Source organism: Leptidea sinapis, chromosome 42, assembly GCF_905404315.1.
Source record: "Leptidea sinapis chromosome 42, ilLepSina1.1, whole genome shotgun sequence".
NCBI lineage: Eukaryota > Metazoa > Arthropoda > Insecta > Lepidoptera > Pieridae > Leptidea > Leptidea sinapis.
In genome coordinates this window covers 1,695,884-1,718,893 of record NC_066306.1, presented here as the reverse complement: position 1 = coordinate 1,718,893, position 23,010 = coordinate 1,695,884, and the positions used below count along the sequence as shown (strand labels likewise).

Here is a 23,010-nt window from a genome sequence, read left to right as displayed (position 1 = left end):
AATGAAACATCCCAATAAAAATAAAAATTTGGTAAAATTCATTGTGATTGAGGGTTCAGTACCAACATTATTAGGTTGTAAAACCTTCATAGAATGTGGATTTATTAGTGCTAATACTCAACTTGTGAGTGTTCATAATGTTAATATGAAAGAAGGTGAAATTTCTACTTTAATTAAAAAATTTAAAAATCAATTTCAGTGACCCGTTTGATGGTGGTCTTGGTTGTCTTCCCAACACAGTTAAATTGCAATTATGTGAAGAGGCACAGCCGGTAATACAAGCTGCTCGGAGAATCCAAATTGAAGCAGTAATGAAGATGGCAACTCCTAAAAATAAAAAAGATTTGGAAAGGTTTCTTGGAATGTGTAATTATTTGTCACGTTTTATTCCAAATTACTCAAATATTAATGTTCATTTGCGAGAACTGATGAAAAAAGATGTAATTTTTTGTTGGGAACACAAGCAAGAAGATTCTTTTAACAAATTAAAGCAGGCATTGTTGTTGTTGTTCCAGTCCATGTTTAGCTTATTTTGACACAAATAAAGATATTACATTATTATTATTTACATTGTCAGTGGATAGTTCCTCCACAGCTTTAGGAGCGGTAATCCTACAAAATGAAAAACCAATTGCTTTTGGTTCTCGATGCTTAACTTCTGCCGAACAAAACTATTGTCAGTTGGAGAAAGAGATGCTTGCAATAGTCTATGGTTGTTATAAAATGCACCAATATGTGTATGGTCGTAAGTTTTTTGTAGAAACTGATCACAAGCCTTTGGATATATTATTTAAGAAACATCTGTATAAAGTACCGGCTAGATTGCAACGGATGATGCTGGCAGTCCAAGGTTACAATTTAATTGTGAAATATAAACCTGGCCGGGAATTATTTATTGCTGACACACTTTCTCGAAGCTGTAAAATTACTAAAGAAACTGAATTTAAAATGCAAAATTTAACAGAAAATAATGAAATGCATGTAAGATTGCTTCGAGAAAGTTTGCCAATATCTGATGTATGGCTGAGAAAAATAAAAGAGGCAACTAATAATGAAATAGTATTAAGTACCATAAAGTCATTATTGTTAAATGGATGGCCAGACACTGATAATAATTTGACCCCAAATGTCAAACAATATTGGACATATCGTGACGAACTGGCCATGCTTGATGGTATTATACAGGATAATAATCCTAAAAGGAAATCTTGTTGTCATCCCAAGCAGTCTAAGAAATGAAATGATGAGAAAAATACATGAAGGTCATGTAGGAATAAATACTTGCAAAATAAGAGCTAGGTCATGTGTATTCTGGCCACAAATAAATGTTGACTTGGAGAATTTTGTGAAAAGCTGCATGCCTTGTGCTAAATACATGCCTAATATACAAAAAGAACCTCTGTTACAACATACAATAGAAAATTTTCCATGGTGTAAAATAGGTATGGACATTTGTCCACGTTGACAATAATGACAATTTAGTTGAGATTGACTACTATTCTAAATTCATTGAGGTAGGCAAATTAGATAATTTAACCAGTGACTGTGTCATTAATCACTGTAAATCAATATTTGCCAGGCATGGCATTCCAGCTTTTGTAGTAACAGATTGTGGAACACAGTTTACTTCAGATAGATTCAGAAGCTTTGCTGATGCTTATCAATTTACTCATATTACAAAAAGTCCCAAATATTCTCAAGCTAATGGACAGAGTGAAAGTGGTGTTAAGATTTTCAAGAGTATTCCAAAAAAATGTAAGGAAGATGGTTCCGACATATACCTTGGTTTGCTTAGTTACAGAAATACTCCCAAGCCATACTTGCCAACACCGGCACAAATGCTATACTCAAGGAATTTGAATTCATTAATACCTGTACCAAAAAAGTGTCTTAAACCCAAGATGGTAGATGTTAATTATGATGTGTATAATAAGTATTGTGATTCTGTTAGAAAGTGTTATAATAAAAATAGTAAATCTCTATCAAATCTGAGTGGTGAACAGAAAGTAATGTTTAAAAAAGATCTAAATTCAACATGGATTCCTGGTAAAGTGATAAGAAGTATGAACCGACCACGCTCATATTTGATGGAAGATCAGAAAGGAAATGTATACTGTAAAAATAGAAAATTCATAAATGATGTAGCAAAGTTCAAATTGAAGGTGAAAATTTAAATGATCAATTATCTGATAATGATGGTGTATCGGAGGACTTGTCAAATAGCACTGACACTTCCAGTAATATTGAAATGTCCAGGAACCAAAGTAATAATCACAATTACATTACTAGAAGTGGCAGGGCAAAGTGCCTGAAAAAATTTGTAATCTCAGTGTGTAACTGTAACTGAAGAAAGGGGATGTTTATAGAATGCTTCATAAACATTTGTTTATGGTACCTTTGTTCTATACTGACTTGGGGTTATCTATGGCTACTCTCTTGTTGGTCTGGTTCTATTGAAGAATACACGTTTAAAATGTTAGTGCGTTTTATTTAATTTAAGTCCAAGTAAATTAACACTGTTCGTCTTGTCCCTTATTTTCATTAAAAAAAGGGTTGTATGCCAATAAGATACAGACAAAGTCACGGCCAATAGCTAGTTGTTAAAGTCAAGTTTCTCCGATTCCAGTGAAGATTTCTATTTGCTTTATTTGCTAATTACCAAAGTTTTGTCTGACGTGACTAAACGAATGATTTATTCATATTCAATAGTTACTAGCGCCAGTAACTAGCATGCTACGATTTATTTATCGCAAAATTATCGCAATTAAGTTGTTGACGTAATTGTAAATGTCATGGCACACACTTTTAGTACAAATATCCTCTATGACAATAATTGAGTAACTTGTACTTGACTCATATGTGTGTCTATCCATGTTTGTAGCTGGAATGACATTTTTTTACAAAAACAATTATACAATATTTTGTGAGTTGGTGGATATTTTTACCGCAGATCAATTTGTTTTTATTTGATGTATATTCACATTAAACATACATCAAACATAGGTGAAACACGTACCTTATCTTAAATAATAAACTTACTTATATAGCCGCCTATTCAGATTTTTGGCTTGCAGAAAATCTGTTACATTTTTAACATAAATTGAATTCTATGTTGTAATCATAATATTATAATACGATATACTTGGTTGGTAGGAAGGTGGTTATCAAAAGTATAAACACGCTTACGCACGAAGCAAATCAATAATATATCCATAAATAATAGTTTCCATTGTATATGTAATGGCTTGTTTATATATATATAGCTTCCTTGTGCGGTGTTTCCTGGACGACATAACATGAGTACCTTCAAAAAAAGCACGTATACGAGTACCTATATAAAAGGCCGACAACGCTCCTTTGACTCCACCGGTATTGCAAGAGAATGTGGGCGGCGGTGATAGAACAATACCGTGACCGGTGATCCGTACGGTCGTTTGTTCTCCTCTTCCATAAAACACTCTTCCTATATTATATTCCAATAGAAAGCTTCATCATTTTTATGTTGCAAAGCTACGAGCATGATTGCGATGCCATTCATAATTTTGGTTTCAATCAAGAATCCTGACCGGCACTGCATTGTAACGGGCAGGGGCATATTATTTACCACCAGGTGGTATAACTTTAGCATGGAACCCTATACTGTTGTATCATCAATAAATAACTCCCAAATTAATTTATTCTTTAAACGTCACGGACAGAGAACGAGAGAGAGAGAGAGAAGAGAATACTGTGTGAGCGAGACTGTAGATGGCTGCGTTCAGATATACCACAATATCTACGGATACCTTTCCATTAAACTTGACCAGTTCAAACGCAGCACAGTGGACGCTCTCTTGATAATTATGATCGTTAGTGCTAAGTACGTCAGTCCTCATCCGACGCATAACATTAATGAACGAAAAATCGTTCAGCCCTCGTATCCTCATCATCCTGCCCTTTAATTAACGGCTCGAAATGCTCGTAGTGTTAAATACAACAGTTCTGTATTCAATAATTTTGGGATTAAGGGCTTTTGAGTTAAGCCGTTCATTAAAATTGAAGTGCCTGTTCTTGAATTTGCAATTTTATTGTTTAAATGTCGGACTGTATTGATTCAGAGGGTTTTACAAGTAACACACTGAGACCCAACCCTTTTTAACTTTTTAAATTTAAAAAATAAAATTATTTTGTTTCAACGTGCTTAACAATCAAATGTGTAGTAAGTAGTGGCCTTCGTGTTTTAGTAAAAAGATATTTGAAAGTTACAGAAGTTTACGTCTACTTATACATTTGATGCTCGATCGAAGATTTGTTTGTAGACGCGATGTCGATCCTTACAAGTGTCTCGCGTTAAACCTGCGTGAATTAATGCTGGTAGGGAAGATAATCTACTTACTACATTTAGCGCGCGAGTTGAATGCAGTCGGGTCGTGAGTTAGAGAGTGCAGGCATCTCCCCCCGCTGTCCGCACGCCTCGCCTCGCGCGCCTACTATGTAGTGCTGTGCCGTACTCGTCGCTTACCGTGTTATCGCGTTAATACTAAAGTTGCGACCCCGTGCTATTTTTTTGATTTTAATAATGACTAATGTGAGTCCTTCAGTTCCAAAAAAAATTAGTTTCTATTCATCGCCAAGCACGAAAAATGATTTAGACATGTGTGTTGAAGACTAAAGAAGATTTTAAAGTAATCACCGTCTAGGATTATAACACAAATAAAACATTATTTGTGTCCTAGAAGTGAGGGTTATCACTTTAAAAACAAAGCAAATTGTTTAGATTTACAAGAGCGGCATCTCAAGTCAATTTTCTAATATGCAATTATTGGGGTTGAGCAGGTTATCAACTGTAAAGTAGATCCTTTAGATGAGCCACAACCTGAGAGTTGAACAAAGCATACAAGATTTTATGACGATACGTCACTCGAACGGTTAGCTCTATTTGCAGAGCACTCGCACGCAACGCGAGAGGTCGTGGGTTCGAGTGCCGGATCGTTATCATACCCGTGTTTGTAAACTTGAAGCATTGTTGAAATTTATCGACCCACTCACGATTATGGTCATCAATTATAATGAGGTCACATCCCTATCGCACTCCTGAACTCTGCATTCAACTCGCGCGTAATCTGTAGAGACCATGGGCTTTATTGCTGAGATCTTGAGAGCGTACTTAGAATTTGTTCAGACATGTCTAGCGAGCTAAATCGATGTATTTATACACATCGCTTTATGTGCAAGCTAAGTCCACCTAAACGACGACTAAGGAAAACTTAGACTATAACCCGAACAAAATAGAGATCCACTATTCCCTGCAACAGTCATTCCACTATTTAGTATACTTATCCGTATAATACTAGAATCGGTTATGCCAGTAGTACTTCATTTACATGGAATGGATGAAGTGTTACGTTAAAAAGGCATAAAGGCATAAAAGGCATTTATTTTCTCAAAATTGATTCCTTTAGAATACTTTTTGATGTCATTTCTTATACTTCTAGATACTACTACCGCTTCGGAAACAAATGGCGCTCTGAGAGAGAAGAAGCGGCGCAAGAAACTCTCCCAGCATTCTTTCAGCATTCGTTAATTACCTGTAATACAGAAAATAAAATAAGTTACAAATTATATTAAAGAATTGAAGAAAAACAAACAAAAAAAACTGTATTTGGAATTTTTTCTTTAATCGTGCAATAGCAGCGGTAAATATTACACGCACATAATTATTTTTCGGTTTCACTATGGTATGGTATGAATATTTTATTAGTCCTTCACGAAAACCGTCGCGAGAATTTTGAGAATTGAGAATCAAAATATAATACTAAGCAAAATGAATCAATTACTAAAAGTTTGTGTTAATAATTATTTCCTTCTTGTCAACTAAATTAAGCCGACGAAAATAATATTCATATTAGTTGGCGATGAATCCGCCCGCTATCGATGAAATCTTTAACAAGGTCTTATTAAAACACTTTGTTGCTAGTATTAATTAAAAGTTAAGATCGTAAATTAATTGGTTGAGGCCGTATATACCGAAACCCGTGGTGAGCAGCTTCTTATTCGTTGGTATTTATTTAGGAAATAACTTTTGGAATATGCTGAACAATGTAAATTAAAACCCAGTGAAGCCCTTAACATTTTGCTACATGGTGTAAGTTTATTAAACTTTACATATTATAAATAATATCTGGACGACCGAGCCTTGCTCGGATTTTTAAGAATGTACAAGACTTGAACCGGGGTCTACTGCTGTCAGGATCACCCACTGTCCCATATGAGCTATTATAGTATTTTATACGGTGGCGAAATTTACCTTTGTATTCTAATGTTATTGTAGCTGTTTCTATTTAAAAGACGGATAAAAGTACATATTATAAAATTAAAACCTAGCTAGACTGATTTCTCGCCCCCGAAACTACCTGTATACTAAATTTCACTAAAATCGTTGGAGCCGTTTCCGAGATTTAGATTATATAATGTATACAAGAATTGATCGTTTAAAGATATAGTACCTGGACGACCGAGCTTTGCTCGGCTTTTTAAGAAAGTGCAAAATTTTAACAAAAAACAAACTAATAGAATATCTTAATTCTCGGACCGGGGTCTTCTACTTTCCGGTTCGCCCAGCTATTATAGTCTGGTATATAGTGGCGAAATTTACCATTGTATTCTAATATTATTGTAGAAGTTTCTCATTAAAACACGGATAAAACATTTTTTTTTAAATTGAAACCTTGCTAGATCGATTTCTCGCCCCCGAAACTTCCGGTATACTAAATTTCATTAAAATCGTTGGAGCCGTTTCCGAGATTCAAATTATATATATATATATATATATATATATATACAAGAATTGCTCGTTTAAAGATATAAGATTAGTAAGCGTAGGTGACGCAATAAGTGAGACAGTCAAATTCAAATAAACATTATTCAATTAGGCTTATACAAAGTGCTTTTGAATCGTCAGTACAAATATTTTTTTAAATTACTGAATTTACCATAATATGTTCGAAAAAAGTTAGCTCGTGAGGAGAACATACAAGAAACTCAACGGCCACTCTTTTCAATGTAACAGAGTTTTTTACAGTGGGTGTAATATACATAACAAATTAGTGTGTAAGATGCTGCATCCAATATATAAGTCGTGTTTAAAAAATATATATTATTTCATAAACAGTAATAAAGGATAAACTGCATAAATATAAATTATCGTATATTGGATGCATCAACCTTTAGAGCTTGATTTCATTTTTTGTATAAGGTTGCTTCGTGAACGTGATGGTGCTGATTATGGTCACAATTAGTAATTAATTGAATCCAACAAATTAAATGACATTTTATTAACTACTAGCTGACCCGGCAAACGTTGTTTTGCCATATAAAGTATAATTCACGCGATAGTTTTATAAGTAATAAAATATTGCCTATATTATAGCCTGTACATCATTTTGTTCTATTGTCAATAGTTTTTGCTGCGCACGCAAAAATAGGTTTTCAATTTTACACCTTGTGTTACAAAATAGCAATTTTATTACGGATCCCTAATTTTGAAAATAAAACATAGCCTATAGCCTTCCTCGATAAATGGACTACCCAACACTGAAAGAATCATTCAAATCGGACTAGTAGTACCAGAGATTAGCGCGTTCAAACAAACAAACAAACAAACACTGCAGCTTTATAATATTAGTATAGATAACAGGTCAACCTGGTACCGTAAGCAGCACCCTCGTGAACGGGTTGACGCATGGACCAGTCATCGTTCCCTTCGCACATATTTGAGGAACAGAAGACTCTAACCACAGAGACCCTAGTTTGAATCCTCGTGCACAATTTTCCAATATCATTTCGCTTTTAGAATGCATAGGTAGTTTTATTAACGCTTTTAATGGCCGACAAAACTGTTGTGATTTCTTTGGTGTTACAAAGAGTATAACTGTTCACATACAATCAAGTCATCCATACGTCCGTTTTTCTGCTTCTTCCAAAAAAAAATTCACAAAAAAAGTTCAAGAATTTTGTGAACATTTTCTCAGTCTGAATTTGATCGATGGGATTTTTTTTGACACATTGCGAAATTTTCGTAACTTTACTGGTTATAAAGTGCATTACATCTTTCTCATCAATTCTTGATATGTTCGTGTTTTATTAATATAAACTAATTTATTAAAATTAATAAAAGATAAGAAAGGTGTCTTGCCGGGGGCAGCGCTGCCGATATTAATACAATATTTGTGCTGCAGAAGAGGGCTATTCGCGCTATTTATAACCTAAGGCCCTAAGGGTCCGTTCACACAGACCGGCTCGGAGAGGAGAGCAGATTTTTATCACGTTGGAAACAGTGTTTTGAGTGATTGTAGTAAAGTTTATTTTTGCATTTGGACCTTTTTTGTCATTAAAAATGCCTGAACGCGCTTCGTGTGAAGTAATAAAAGGAGCCGACCGGCTCCGCTTGCGTGCTCTTTCTCGCTCGCGCAGCCGATCGGCTCTGATTGCGTGCTCTTTCTCGCTTGCGCAGCCTGTCGGCTCCGATTGCGTGCTCTTTCTCTATCGCGTAGCCGATCGGCTCCGATTGCGTGCCCGCTGCGGCCGCGCCGACCGCCATTTTGATAGCAACATTTGAACGTAATAGTTGTGCGTACTTGTACGAAAAGATGAATGATGAAAAATTAATAATACTCGTGTCAAAATATGAGTGTTTATTTGACATAACCAAGCCATCATATAGCGATCGGATAATGAAAGACAATGCATGGGAGGAAATTAGCAAATGTCTCGGAATAATTGGTAAGTAAGGTTTTCATTGTTTTACACCTACCCCCAGATACTCAAACGAATTTTAAAGCAAGGATTAAAGAATCTTAAACTCGTGCTGCGACGAGTTAGATTCAAAGTCAAAATAGGAATAACATGAGTTTAAATGCGCCCTTACTTTAAAAACTCGTTTGAGTATCTGATCGTTAGAATATACTTATGTAGTAGACAATTTTTATTAAATATAACTTAAGAAACTCGCGTAGCCACTTGATCTTGCCAATCTAAAGCACCACTTGATGAAAAATAATCCTTAAATTTATTCCTTGTGGTTAGAACTGCGTCGCTATTAGAACTGTTTTCATTATTATTGTCTGTTATTGCTGTTAATAAATTTATATTGCTGTGAAATTCATTCTCTTGTCCTGGCGTCCGATTTTCTATTAAAAAATTATGTAAACATGTAGTTGCTAATATAATTAAATCACAGTACTTCGGCTGAATTTTCATTCGTTTTTGATAAATTTCAAATCTTTGAGTTAGCATTCCAAATGCACATTCTACGACTTTTCTTGCCCTGCTTAAACGCAGATTAAATACTTTTTTTGATAATTCTCTTCTTGCTTGTTCTCTTGGATACGGCCGCAATATATTATTGCTCAAAGGAAATGCCTCGTCTCCTATAAAAACATGTGGTAAGCTTTCAGTGGTACTAGGTAGAGGTTTATTTGGGGGCAGCTTTAACTTATTGGTGTTGAGTTTTTTCCAAAATTTTGAATTCTGTAAAATTCCGCCGTCGCTATTTTTACCATATGATCCGACATCAACAATTAAAAAACTGTATTTCGCGTCGACCACAGCTAGTAACACTGTACTGAAAAAGTTTTTATAATTATAGTATAAGCTTCCACTATTATCTGGTGCCTGTATATTGACATGCTTTCCGTCTATAGCGCCCAAACAGTTAGGAAAATTCCAAATATTAAAGAAATCACGTGAAACCTTTTCCCACATTTCTTCATCTGGCATCTGCATAACTATGGGCATCAAAACATCACAAATTACTCTGATTGTCTCATGAATAATTGAATGAACTGTAGAAATTCCCATTCGAAAATTAAATGACAAGTTTTTGAAACTGCAACCAGTGATGAGGAATCTGTAAAAATAAAACAAACACACAAAATAGAAATATAAGACTGCCGTACCAAAACGAACTATAAAATAAAAAAGAGTTATGTTATTAATTTTTCATTTCTGTTCTTTCCAGTGACGCAGTGCCAGGATCGTTGGAAGAAACTGCGAGATAACTTCAGAAAAGCCTATTATAACCGAAAAGGCAAGAGTGGCGATGGTGCAACTACGTCCAAATTGATAAAATTTGAAAAAGAACTTTCTTTTATAATACCATTTTTTCGCAATCGAAACCAAATATCTAATGTAACATTATCATCGGATGATTCAGAGCCTGGCACACCAATACCACCACCATCGACATCATCTAAACGTTCTGACCATTCTGAAGTTGAATCGCTTGCAAGTACTTCTGGCTCGAAAAAGAGACCACGCTTAAGCAAAGATGTTGCTACGGTTTTCGAAGAGTATCTTGAAGAAAAAAGAAATACTACACCCCGTGACAAGGCATTACGTAATTTTTTTTTGTCTATGTCAGATACAGTGGAAACATTCCCAAAAGAAGTCCAAGCACGAATTAAAAGGCGCGTGTTTAACATTGTTAATGAAGCTGAATTAAGTCTGTATGAAAATAGTACAGATTTGAATTATTCTTTGTCTATAAATTCACCGCCATCGACTAATCAATCTACTTACCTAGTGTCAAACGAAACCTATATTCCTCAAAACTATCCAGATCAGACTACTTACGGGTACAATACCAGCACACAAAATACAAAATAATAAACAATCAAAAACAATAATAATTATAATAATAATAATTAAACACACACAAATCTGTACTATTTAATTACATTTCATTAACGTAAATAATGCTTAATAAATGGAGGGCTGTGATTTTGTGATCTATTTAGATGTTTGTGTTATTTAACATGATTAGTATAAGTAATTTACATTTCATTAACGTAAACAATGCTTAATAAATGGAGGGCTGTGATTTTGTGATCTAAATAACATGATTAGTATAAATAATTGTTTTTTATTTACCTTAAAGTTACCGTTAACCTTTCTTCGGCTGTAATGGTGCAACGATAATTTGTAGTCTTTTTTGTTATATGTACTCTTAACAAATCTGTCAATTTCAAAAATTGCCAATATTCCATACGATAATACTCATAAAATTTTAGGCTATCTCTCTTCAATTCCTCGAAAATGGTGTGAAACTCCCCATGGATTAGTCTGTTTTTCCAAATATGTTTTACCCATATTTGTTTCCGCTTGCGCTTACGTTTCCTATGTTCTATTTCAAGTAATCTTGCTAACAAATATATTTCTTCGTCGGAGCTATCTAAATCCATGTTTCGAAAAGCACACGTTAACACACCGAAAACAAAACTTAGACTGCGCGGAATACTGGCACTGCCTTTGTAGTGTATCCATCCGACTCCGAGCGCATCCGACCGGCTCCGAGCACATCCAACCGCACCCGCTTTCAGATCTCTTCCAGCCGGTCGATGTGAATTAGTTGGCGGCTCCGCTCCGGCCAATTCCAAGCGTATACGACCCGGTCTGTGTGAAAAGAAAAAAGCAGGCCGATGCTCTCCGAGCCGGTCTGTGTGAACGGACCCTAAGGAATCATTGAGAGCAAAATTCAAAGAAATTGACATCTTGACTGTTGCTTCTCAATATATTCTTGATAATGTAATGTATGTTCATAGGCACCTTAAGTGAATTTGCTAGAAACTGTCATAACCATAAAGTTAACACCAGGAACAGACATAAGCTTTTATAAGCTAGCATTATTGCCTACTACTCGACTAAGTCGAGTTAGCAAGTCTTTTGTGGGGCGATGTAAATGATTTTACAACAGGATCCCAGAAATTGTTCAAAAAAAAAAGTATTACGTCATTCAAAAGAATTGTTAAAAAACGTTTGTGTGGTAAAGGTTACTATAACATAAACGAATTTCTTAATGATACCACAGATTGGGAATGGAGTGACCGCCCTCAGGCTATTAAATAATAAGTTTAATTGTACAATATTACTTTGTAAACATATTTATTCGATGAAAAAAAAAAGCCCGCTGAGTTTGTTGCGCCCATTCTTCTCAGGTCTGAGGTATTCATTTTGGAATGGGTGGTAGTTTTTTGACTTTCAATAAGTGACGTCACATCCTATTTTGAATAAAAATATTTGAATTTGACTTTGTCAAGTCTCATTTGCACAGTAAATACACTAGCTACGGCGCCCTTCAGACCCAAACACAGTAATTCTAACACATAACTGCTTCACGGCAGAAATAGGCACCGTTGTGGTACCCGTAATCTAGCCGGCATCCGGTGCAAAGGAGCCTCCCACTGGTAAAGAGTATTGTACTCGATTCCATGTAAGTGTACTTTATAATTATGCAGCCCCATTAACCCATGTAATAAATAAAAAGTGAATGTAACAGCTTTTTGGAGAACACTAATCCTTCTAAAAATTACAATATTTATGATACTCTGTTTAATTGATCTTTATTGAATTGAGACATACTCGTTTTTCTAGATAAGGTTGCAACTTTAAATAAAGCTATACTCACTGGACGACTCAAGTCACGTGATGGCATATTCTCATTCAATACCCCCAAAAAAGTGCCCAACACGAATTATGTTCGGACGATCATAAAAGTATTTTTAAAATTTATTATTTTATTCTTAAATTTACAAAAATATTATAATGTTTGTTAGTCAAGACACTTTGACACTTGTCAAGCAAAATTTTAATGAAATAAAAAGTGTGTGTAATCTTTACGTGCGATTGAAGTTAAACTTAATAACAATTAAGAAATATTTAAATATATATAATAATTTTCTTTAAACCATAAAATTTTAATGGTTTCAATTGATCGATTTCTGACGGAGGTTACCCCTTACTTCCGTCTGAATATAAAAACTTAATGAAAAAATGAATAGAAATTCAGCGTCATTTTCCCTTCAGTGTACAATCCGCAATTCAGCTCTTACACCGGTGGTACCTCGCCTAAATATTTTATATTTCAAAAAAGAGATCCCTGCATTCATTATAATTATTTAAGTATAGTCAAATATCGTTGACAGTATTGGCTTGCAAATACTTTCTATTCAAAGTAGGAAAAATAGCGACAAGTATGTATAACAAAATATGCACATAGAGATGAATAAATTAATTTTACCTTCCTACGAATGTTAACAAGAAAATTGCTTTACTTTCTTAAATAAAAAAAAACATAATGAAATACCTTCATTTTCAAACGAAAATAGTCGCATCTTAAGTAATTATTTATTCATAAAAAAAGGTTTTACAGAATATCTACAAATAATACTATGAATAGTTACAATTTTAAATTTCTTATAATTAATAACTTAGAACTTATATGTATGCACAGCGATGCCTGTATTTGTAATTATAAGTTTACCAGTTTTAATAAATCTAACTTTTAACACTTTTAAAGGAATTAAACTGAAAATTCAATGAAAATACCTTGCAGTTCATCTGCAGTCCCCCTGAAAACGAGATCTATAAAGGTCTTGAAACGTCGGGTTAACTAAAAAAATGTAACTTTTATGCAAAAATCGAATTTATAAACACAGTTTCAATTATTACACGTGTTTTAATCGTTTAATAGTGTTTTCAACAAATTCAAGGGTTCAAAAATATATATTTTCTTCAAAATTGTATTAAAATTTATATGTTTTTATCTATTATATAATCATAAATATTTTCTCTAAAAGCATTATATAATATCTATACTAAATTGTCATACTCTCAACTCCATTCCACATTTCTCAATATCAACAAAGAACTGTGTATATATATATATATATTAATATATAAATCTAATTTACAAAAGACCCCACGCAATCTTGTATCTGATCGCAGTAATAATTTGGTAAATATTGAGAACAACGGGTAGTAAATTAGTTTTGGGGGGCGAAAACTCGATTTTGTAAGTTGTTTTGGAGATGAAGCTTGTTATCCTTAATATTTTGCCTAAAAGTGACGTCCCGGTGTCCCTGAAGGTTCAGGTTTAATATTTGAGTATTCTTCGCGGCTTTCTTTATTTTTGAAGTGAAAATTCTATGCGGATGAAACGCAATAGTAATAATATAAGTGACACGTAAATGTGGGACGTTTTTGTCCAAGAAGAGGGAGAGAACGATTGAGCCGATTGAGAGAAAGTGAGAAAAGGCGAACGTAGCATGAAGTACATAACCAGGAGTGAGAGTAGGGAGAGAGCGAGAGAGAAAGAACACGCTATTGGTTGATGTATTCGTTTAGTATAACTTGTGGCATTTTAATTCCCCGCTCGTCATTTGAAAATTTAATGTACTAATTTTCATAAAATATAAAAAAAAATAATTTCATACATTCTCTTTTCAAAATTTTAATTACAAAAAAAAATAATTATAATAAGATCGAATATTAACAAAAGCATTAGATGTAGATAACAGATTAGTATTTAGAGAACAAATTAGTAAATAAACGAGATTTAAAAATTTTCCAATGAAGTTTCACTTCTGACATGTGTACTACCAGTTTGTAGAGTGAACTTTTTCTCGAAACTGCTGCTGTGTGCCATCAAACCACTTGGAATGGATGGTATTTCAGCAGCATCGAGACATACAGATAGAACTGGTTTTTCATATTATGTACGATGCGGGACTCTAATCCATGCCTCTTGGGTTCTGTCCGAGTGCACTTACCAACTGAGCCAACCGTCCGAGTAACGCATCGAACTTAAATCTAGGTATGTTTTGTTCAACTGTCAGGTTGTCGATATTTATTCAGCTTTTGTTTCTTTGAAACTCATTTTATTTTTTATTTTTGATATGGAATTGGAGGTCATATTGTGAAAAAAAAATTAACTAAAAACACCGACTTCAAAAATACTATACCAATCTAATAGATATATCTGCACTAAAACGTATAAAAATAGACTTTTATGGTTTTCTCATGGATGCCATTGTCTGATCTGGACAAAATTGCAATGGGACCACCCGGGAAGCACCACCTTTCAATTAAAACAAAATATCATAGTTGGTTCACCCAGGCGAAAGTTCTGAGGTAACAAACACAAAAAATACCAATGAATTGAGAACCTCGTCCTTTTTTAAAGTCGGTTAAAAAGCATCTTGCGACGCACCTCGTTAGTGTCGTCGATGAGTTTTTCGCAAATTATTCAAAACTAGTTAATGCATTAACTTTGAGAATATTTCTCATATTTAGGTATACTACTAGCTGTCCGGACTTTGTTCTGTCAATAGTTATTAGTAAAAATGAAATAAAAATAATATAGGTAGTTCCGAATAATCCCTTTATTTATGTGTTAACATGCATTCATTTAAATTACATGCTGTAATTAATAAATTCATAATTAATTTTAATTACATACGGCCATATTGATCTACATTTAATACATAATGTATTTAAGGTACTTCATCACCCACGCCAAAGATTACGTAAATAAACCCATGTTATAACGGGTCACGGGTCACCATTTAACAATTGTTTAGTATAGGTGTCACCGACAGCCCGCTGTGCAGAGCCTGCATGGAGGCAGAAGAGACGGCCGCACACATCATTCTGGAGCGTAGGAGTGTGGCCACTTACCGGGCCAAACACCTGGGGTCACCGAGGACTCTCTCCGAGGTCATGGGTGACATCAGAGGTTTGATTAATTACCTTGAGGAGCTGGGATGGCAAGATTAGCCGCCCATCTTACCACGCAAAATAGGCGCGCCACAGTCGTCGAGTTGCGGATAGTAGCCCGTGATAACCTGTAACCTATAAGGTACTTAATTGAATAAGGATTAGTGCTGTATTACTTAAAATCGCTTCGCAAATAAGCAAGTAATTGTCGTAAAAAATACAGGATAAAAGTTATGTGTGTTATGCCTAAGAGATTTTTTGTAGACCTTTTTAAGTTGCTCAATACTCTAATACATTATCTTGATCTATTTCGTAGGGTTCAGCCAACGTTTGCAATGTAAGCGCAAAAAATGTGTTCATTTACAACATCACATTAGAAAACTAAAATTATCAGTGTTTCTATAGCATATTATGCATGTTTTGTACATAATTTACAAACCTTCCTCTTTACCAGAGGATCACTCAATCCCTTAAAAAAAACGCATCAAAATCCATTGTGTTGTTTTAAAGATACATAGGAACAATAAGCGGGAAGCGACTTTGTTTTATATTATGTAGTGATGATGAGTTACTGTTTATTTATTTTTTTTCAAAAAGAAATCAAGCAATCGTGGAAGTACAGAAATGGAACTAGAGAAATTAGTATTTCATGGGCAGCGACAAGATTGTTAATCGACTATAATCAAGAAAATGGATTATAATGACCATGGAAATAATCTGGTGATGACCTGATTCCTCAGGGAGACAGATATCGGTTTTCATTAGTAGAACCGATTAGTTGGCAGGAGTTTCACTATCTATATTCGTAATTAAATTCTTTATATTAAAAAAAACTGACGTCAAATTTGAAATAATATAACCTAAAAGTTTAAAACCCGGACACATAAGCAAATTACCAATTATTTTACTAGTATTAGAGTGCCATACTAATAATCAGTAGCGTATTCACCATTAGATTCTAACGTATATATTTCATCAGTTACCTCATAACATTTTAGTTAAATTCATGAGAAATAAAGTAAATTTAGTACGGATTGTAAAATCTTGCTAAAATCACAGCTTGAATTCATCAGAACATGCTCGTGAGTATTATTCTAATGGTTTCTTATTTACTCTGTGGTATTAACATTATTTATCACTATGATAGACTGAGGAGATAGCTGTTCTGTACTCCCGCACCGTTTCATTTGATGCCAGAAATTATCTATAATATCAAATCAAATCAAAATCACTTTATTCGTGTAGGTCATAGAAATGACACTTATAATTGTCAAAAAAAAATTTTTTTTCTTAAACCACTCTCTTAAATCAAGATTTACAATTTCATCGTTTTATAAATCATTTCAATTATAATTTAATATGTAAATTGATGCAACAAACACACTCAATGGTCAAATAATCAATGCCTTAGACGAGTAAGTCAAAAAAGTGAATGTAAATTAATACAAAATTAAAGTTATTGAGTACAGTAGCTGCATCATCCATACACACCGTAAATATACCATATTCAGGTTGAGACTTCGTCCGGGCCAATCTAACGGCTCGCGTACTCCTAATCCGCCGACCAAAGTTTGCTCGGACGACGACGTCCGAACTCGGACGATCGAATCAAACACTTGTAAAAGAAAAAGATCGCGTACACAAACACGACCGTCATCGTCCGCTGACGCCCGGAAACGGCCGATCAACCGTTGAGTTCGAACTTGGTGGGATTTCTCGCCAGTCTGCCGGCATATACAGTGCAAATTAAATCTATTTATTAGGACACATAGTAAAATACTTGAAAAACTTAATGGGTTGTAATTTTAATTCTACACGCGTTTCACCCTGTTGTTTTTTGTAAGTATAAAATTTTTTTTCAATCCACACACGACGATGTCGCTGAAGTTTGACGTCAACGAATTAAATTACAAGATGAATTTTAAACAGATACATTTCTTTGAATTCCTCTATTTAAAAACGCGTCGCAGACAACTACAGAATACCGACATTGTCCAATGTCGGCAGAAGTAACACAATGCTGCAGTCACGTACGAGTTACTCGTTTGGGTTGTTCCGTCCGCCATCGGCCGACAAACTCCGATTTTGTGTACGCGAGCCATTAAAAATGAAATCTGACCATAGCTTAACCAACTTAAATTTGAAAACATAATTTATGAATGATGAAGAACTCGAACTTGCGACCTCTCACGTTCCTCTCGAGCGCTCTTCCACTGAGCCAACCGTTCGGGTGACGTATCGTTGATAAATGTTGTATGTCTTTTACAACTATAAGATTGTGGCTTCATCTGCAGGATCTACTTTACAGCTGATAACCTGATCAACCCCAATATAAGCTTTAGATGTCGCTCTTTCAAATATTAAAAGTGAAACCTCTCACTTCTGGGATTAGTTAAACAAATTAAATTTGGAATCAAAATTTACGTTTACTTGCGGGTTCGAGTCCCGCATAGATAATAAACATTGTTTTCAATTTTAATTTGTGTTATTAGTCCCAGAAGTGAGGATTATCACTTAAAAAAAAAACAAATCATCTAGTATATACGCTTCCACATCACCAGTGTCATCCATTAAAATGGGGCCGTCGCTAAAAGAAGCCAATGCAAATACCTAATGCATGAGTGATTACAGTCCCTGTTTCTATCGGTCGTCTCGACATAAACACGATTCGACCATTGATATCATTTAATACCATAAGTATAAATTCGAACGAACACTCAAGTAAATTTAAAGTAAGTAAATATTGCCCATTATCCTTATTCTATTATCCCCAGTGGAATACAGGGCTGAATGTAAGAGGATTTTGTAATAAGCGTTAAATCTTAACGAATAAAGGGTTAACAGAATAGGTATTTTGTTCGGTTCAGTGGCAAGTTAAATGCGGGTCGAAACTAATTTTAGTTTACTAACTTCATTATACACACCGATGCTTTTTGATGTAAAATTATAGACGTTTAATTTTAATCTAATTCCATGTTCCATGTGTCTGACTGTATATGAGCAATTTTTTGACATGAGATTTTTAATTGACATTTAAATTAAAACCAGTTGAAATAACCATGAGAAATCTTAAAACATTAAAACGTTAAAACGTGGGAAATTGGAGATATCGTTGTATTTAAACAAAACTAGTTAAAATAACCATAAGAAATGTTTTGACGTGGGAAATTGGAGACATAATTGTATTTAAACTAAAACCATTTGAAAAAACTATGAGAATTTTTTTACGTAGGAAATTGGCGACATACGAGAAATGTTTTGACGTAGGAAATTGGAGACATAATTGTATTTAGACTTAAACCAGTTGAAATAGCCATAAGAAATGTTTTGACGTAGGAAATTGGAGACATAATTGTATTTAGACTTAAACCAGTTGAAATAACCATAAGAAATATTTTGACGTAGGAAATTGGAGACAAAATTGTATTTAGACTTAAACCAGTTGAAATAGCCATAAGAAATGTTTTGACGTAGGAAATTGGAGACATAATTGTATTTAGACTTAAACCAGTTGAAATAACCATAAGAAATGTTTTGACGTAGGAAATTGGAGACAAAATTGTATTTAGACTTAAACCAGTTGAAATAACCATAAGAAATATTTTGACGTAGGAAATTGGAGACATAATTGTATTTAGACTTAAACCAGTTGAAATAACCATAAGAAATGTTTTGAAGTAGGAAATTGGAGACAAAATTGTATTTAGACTTAAACCAGTTGAAATAGCCATAAGAAATGTTTTGACGTAGGAAATTGGAGACATAATTGTATTTAGACTTAAACCAGTTGAAATAACCATAAGAAATGTTTTAACGTAGGAAATTGGAGACAAAATTGTATTTAAACTTAAACCAGTTGAAAGAGCCATAAGAAATGTTTTGACGTAGGAAATTGGAGACATAATTGTATTTAGACTTAAACCAGTTGAAATAACCATAAGAAATGTTTTGACGTAGGAAATTCGAGACATCATTGTATTTAGTCTAAACAAGTTGAATTATTTTTGTCTCGATAGAGGATATAATTATATTGAAGCGTTTTTAGGATTGCGTTACCAAAGGTTTTCCGGTGGGAATTATGTACTGGCATTCTATAACCACAAATTATTTAAAAACAAGATGGCACTTTCCAAAAATGGCAATTAAGGAAATTTCTATTACAAAAGTATTTGATAGGTACATAACTGGTCTGGCTATAAATAGTGTAACGATTTATAAGCTTAAATTTATTCTTTTTTAATTTTTCAAGCCAATTTACATATATTTTGAAGTTAATATTAAATCGTAATAATGAAATGGGGTGTTTTAAGTGATATCCCTCACTTCTAGGACTAATTACACAAATTAAATTTGTACCAAAATTTATGGATGATGAGAGACTCGAACCTGCACCTCTCAGGTTCTATCCGGAACTACTTTACAGTCTTACCAAGTGAATGGAGCCACAACCTGAAAGTTGAACAAGTCATACCAAGATTTACCATCCATGCGTCACTCGTACATTTGGCTCAGTTTGTTGAAGCGCTTGGACGGAACCCGAGAGATGCTGTTTTGAGTTCAGCATAATCCATGAATTTTGGTACAAATTAAATTTTAAAATAAAATTATATATCGGTAATTTTCAAGACACTGTAATAGCCAGGCATCAGTCGTATGTATGTAAAAAGGTCATCACAAAGGTAAAGGTAATAAGCACAGCCTTTGTTAATGTAACCATAAAAGATCGAGGTAGCCGTGCGTTGTATGTAACTAAAATTTCCGATAATATTGCTCCATCTACATATATTTTAAAATGTACCTTCATTTATTTTAAACTAGCTGATGCGCGCGACTTCATCCAAGTAGATACAGAGTTTTTAAGAATAATAAGCAAGTTTGGAATTGAAGATTACCATTTTCACTCCCGTTCCCAATATTTCATTTGAATATTATTTCGAGGAAGCTATTTGCTATGGCAAACTAAACCTACTATTGGTATACTTGTAGCTCATCAACGTGAATTTCAGTTTTTCACAAATCCCGCGGAAACCATGGAATTTTCCGGGATAAAATGTAGCCTATGTCCTTTCCCAAGCTCTAGTCTATCGCTGTACCAAATTTCATCAAAATCCGTTCACTAGCTCCGGCGTAAAAGCGTAACAAACAAACTTACATTCATATTTATAATATTAGTAGGGATAACACTAAGACAAAGCATAGTTCGATAGTCATAATCTTATCATGTGTCGGTTTGTTCTACAAACGCAGGGCGTGCACGCTTTGTATAGTAAAGGATTATATTAAAGGAGTGAATTTAGGTCAAACATATTCAGGAACACAAGTTCGTGATCTTGTGTCTACAGCACTTCTTGAGAATTTCTGATATATGAAAGTTACCTTCCCTGAGTGATCCCTGTATAATTATGACTAAGCACTGGATATTATATTTATCTCTAATATACAAACTTTCTGCAGTATTATAATCTTCTTAATATGTATCAATTACGTGACACGTTGTTTGTCCGCGATGGACTCCTAAACTAATGAACTGATTTAAATGGAGATTACTTCATGGAGTGCAGTTTAGTCCAACTTGCGAGATAGGATACTTTTTATTTCGATTTGGGACCCATAATTATTTTTATTTACAATATTTGTTTTGTATGGACATATTTTCTGTGAGAGAATTTATTGACGTACGGTTTGACAATTCTGCTGTGAAACAATTTCATTATAATAACAGGGAGCATATGTTACGGAATTAGTCTTGTGTTATGAAATATTATTGACAAATTCATAAAAAGAAAAACAGTTTTTTATTTATTATGTACAGAACAACATCCGTCGGGTCAGCTAGTTTATATATATATTACGTAGTCAAGAACGTTGAGCAGAAGAAACGAGTACGAGAAGATAATTCGGTATTCGTCTCAAATCGGCGTCCGGTGCGAGTGCAGGCGAGATCGGGCGCCAGGTGAGCGTTGAGCAGTCAGTCAGGGAGGAACTAGCGAGCGAGGCGGTTGTGTCGCACGCGCATACCTGGAACACCGCGTTCTTATTATATAATCATAAGGCTTTGTTTAATTACCTACCATTATGATTGCTACATTTTATGCTTATAATCTTTGTGTTAGATAGGCAGTTTTTCAGTTTTTACTTGTTGTGACTGAACTTGCCCCGTCCTATATATAATATTTGCCCTGCAGAAGAGAGCAATTTGCGCTATTTATAACCCAAGTCCATTAGGAATCATTAAGAGAAAAGTTTAAAGAAATATACATTTTAAGTAGAGACTGTTTGTTTTTGTAGAGACTGTGATAATTATAATGCTAATCAGGAACAAACATAAAATTGTTATGCCTTCTACACGGTTAACGGCCATTCCCAATATTCAGTCTATCTCCGGTTGTGGCCTTCTTGAGATAAAAAATCGTAACTATCGTTGACTTTTCTGTCCCAATTAACTTATTGATGGTAACTCATCTTATCCGTACACGCTGTCTGTCAATGGGACGACGTATAGCTCACCAGGGATAGAAGTTTGTATGGAAATTGCAACTGTGAACTGGCAAAAAGAATGACTTATCAGGTATATTGGGACAGCTTCAGATTATTGACAGCTAATTACTGACAGTAGAAAATAGTAATTTATCTCGATCTGTAGGTAGTATATTGGGAACGGCCGTAAGTCGAGCTAGTCATTTTTTTGTTGGGCGCTGAATAAGTTTTTACTACATGATCCCAAAATAACGAACCTGTAAAACAAATGTATTACGAAATTCAAAAGAATTCTTAAAACAGGCTTATGTGGTAAAGGTTACTTACTAGCTATTTTAAGCCCTCGATAGCAAATAATGGCCGATTTCGGGCAGCTATTTCGTATTTGATGTTTGATTTTCGATGTCAGTCAATTTATAATATTAAGCTAGGGTTACATATTACACCAATGATTTTTTTAAAAACAATTCGATAAAATTTATTATCAAACTAATTTCTATAAATGTGTACTTTACGACTTCGATCTATTTGTTACCGCCAAAAGTAAATGTGTAATATGTGATACAAACGGATAGAAAAAATCTCATGACCGGCTTAAAACATTCTGGTGGTAATACCCTATCTGGCCCGGCCCTAACATTTCTTACAGTTTACTATTTTATTTACACAATTGTAGTTTCCCGCGTAAATTTGAAATTATTTGCTTTAAAAACAAAAAATGTAAACATGTTTGACAAATTATCTGTTGTGTAATTTTTTGGCATTGTGAGTTGGCTATCGGCCGTTTTCAATAACCTATCTATCCTTAGTGTAACTAACTAGAGGTAGACAAATCTATCGTTTTACGCTCACTTACATTTCAATAACTTATCGACAGATAGCATTGGACTATAACTAATAATAAAACTAATGACATAACTATGGATAGATAAGATCTCGTCATTAAACTGTGATAGCAATATATCCGTAACTAGAGATACGTTATTGAAATCGGAGGTTCGA

The 23,010-nt window shown here is 34.2% G+C and overlaps 2 protein-coding genes across 2 annotated transcripts; one reads left to right on the top strand and one right to left on the bottom strand.

The window, feature by feature from the left end:
- Positions 1-8,375: 8,375 nt before the first annotated feature.
- Positions 8,376-10,914, top strand: LOC126976678 (uncharacterized). Its single transcript, XM_050825153.1, has 2 exons — positions 8,376-8,760; positions 9,998-10,914. Exons 1-2 carry the CDS (start codon positions 8,628-8,630, stop codon positions 10,642-10,644), a joined length of 780 nt encoding a protein of 259 aa, XP_050681110.1. The 5' UTR covers positions 8,376-8,627; the 3' UTR covers positions 10,645-10,914.
- On the bottom strand, positions 8,861-11,219 carry LOC126976677 (uncharacterized). Its single transcript, XM_050825152.1, has 2 exons — positions 10,909-11,219; positions 8,861-9,886 (listed from the first exon to the last, which is right to left on the bottom strand). Exons 1-2 carry the CDS (start codon positions 11,217-11,219, stop codon positions 8,977-8,979), a joined length of 1,221 nt encoding a protein of 406 aa, XP_050681109.1. The 3' UTR covers positions 8,861-8,976.
- Between the last annotated feature and the right edge of the window lie 11,791 nt (positions 11,220-23,010).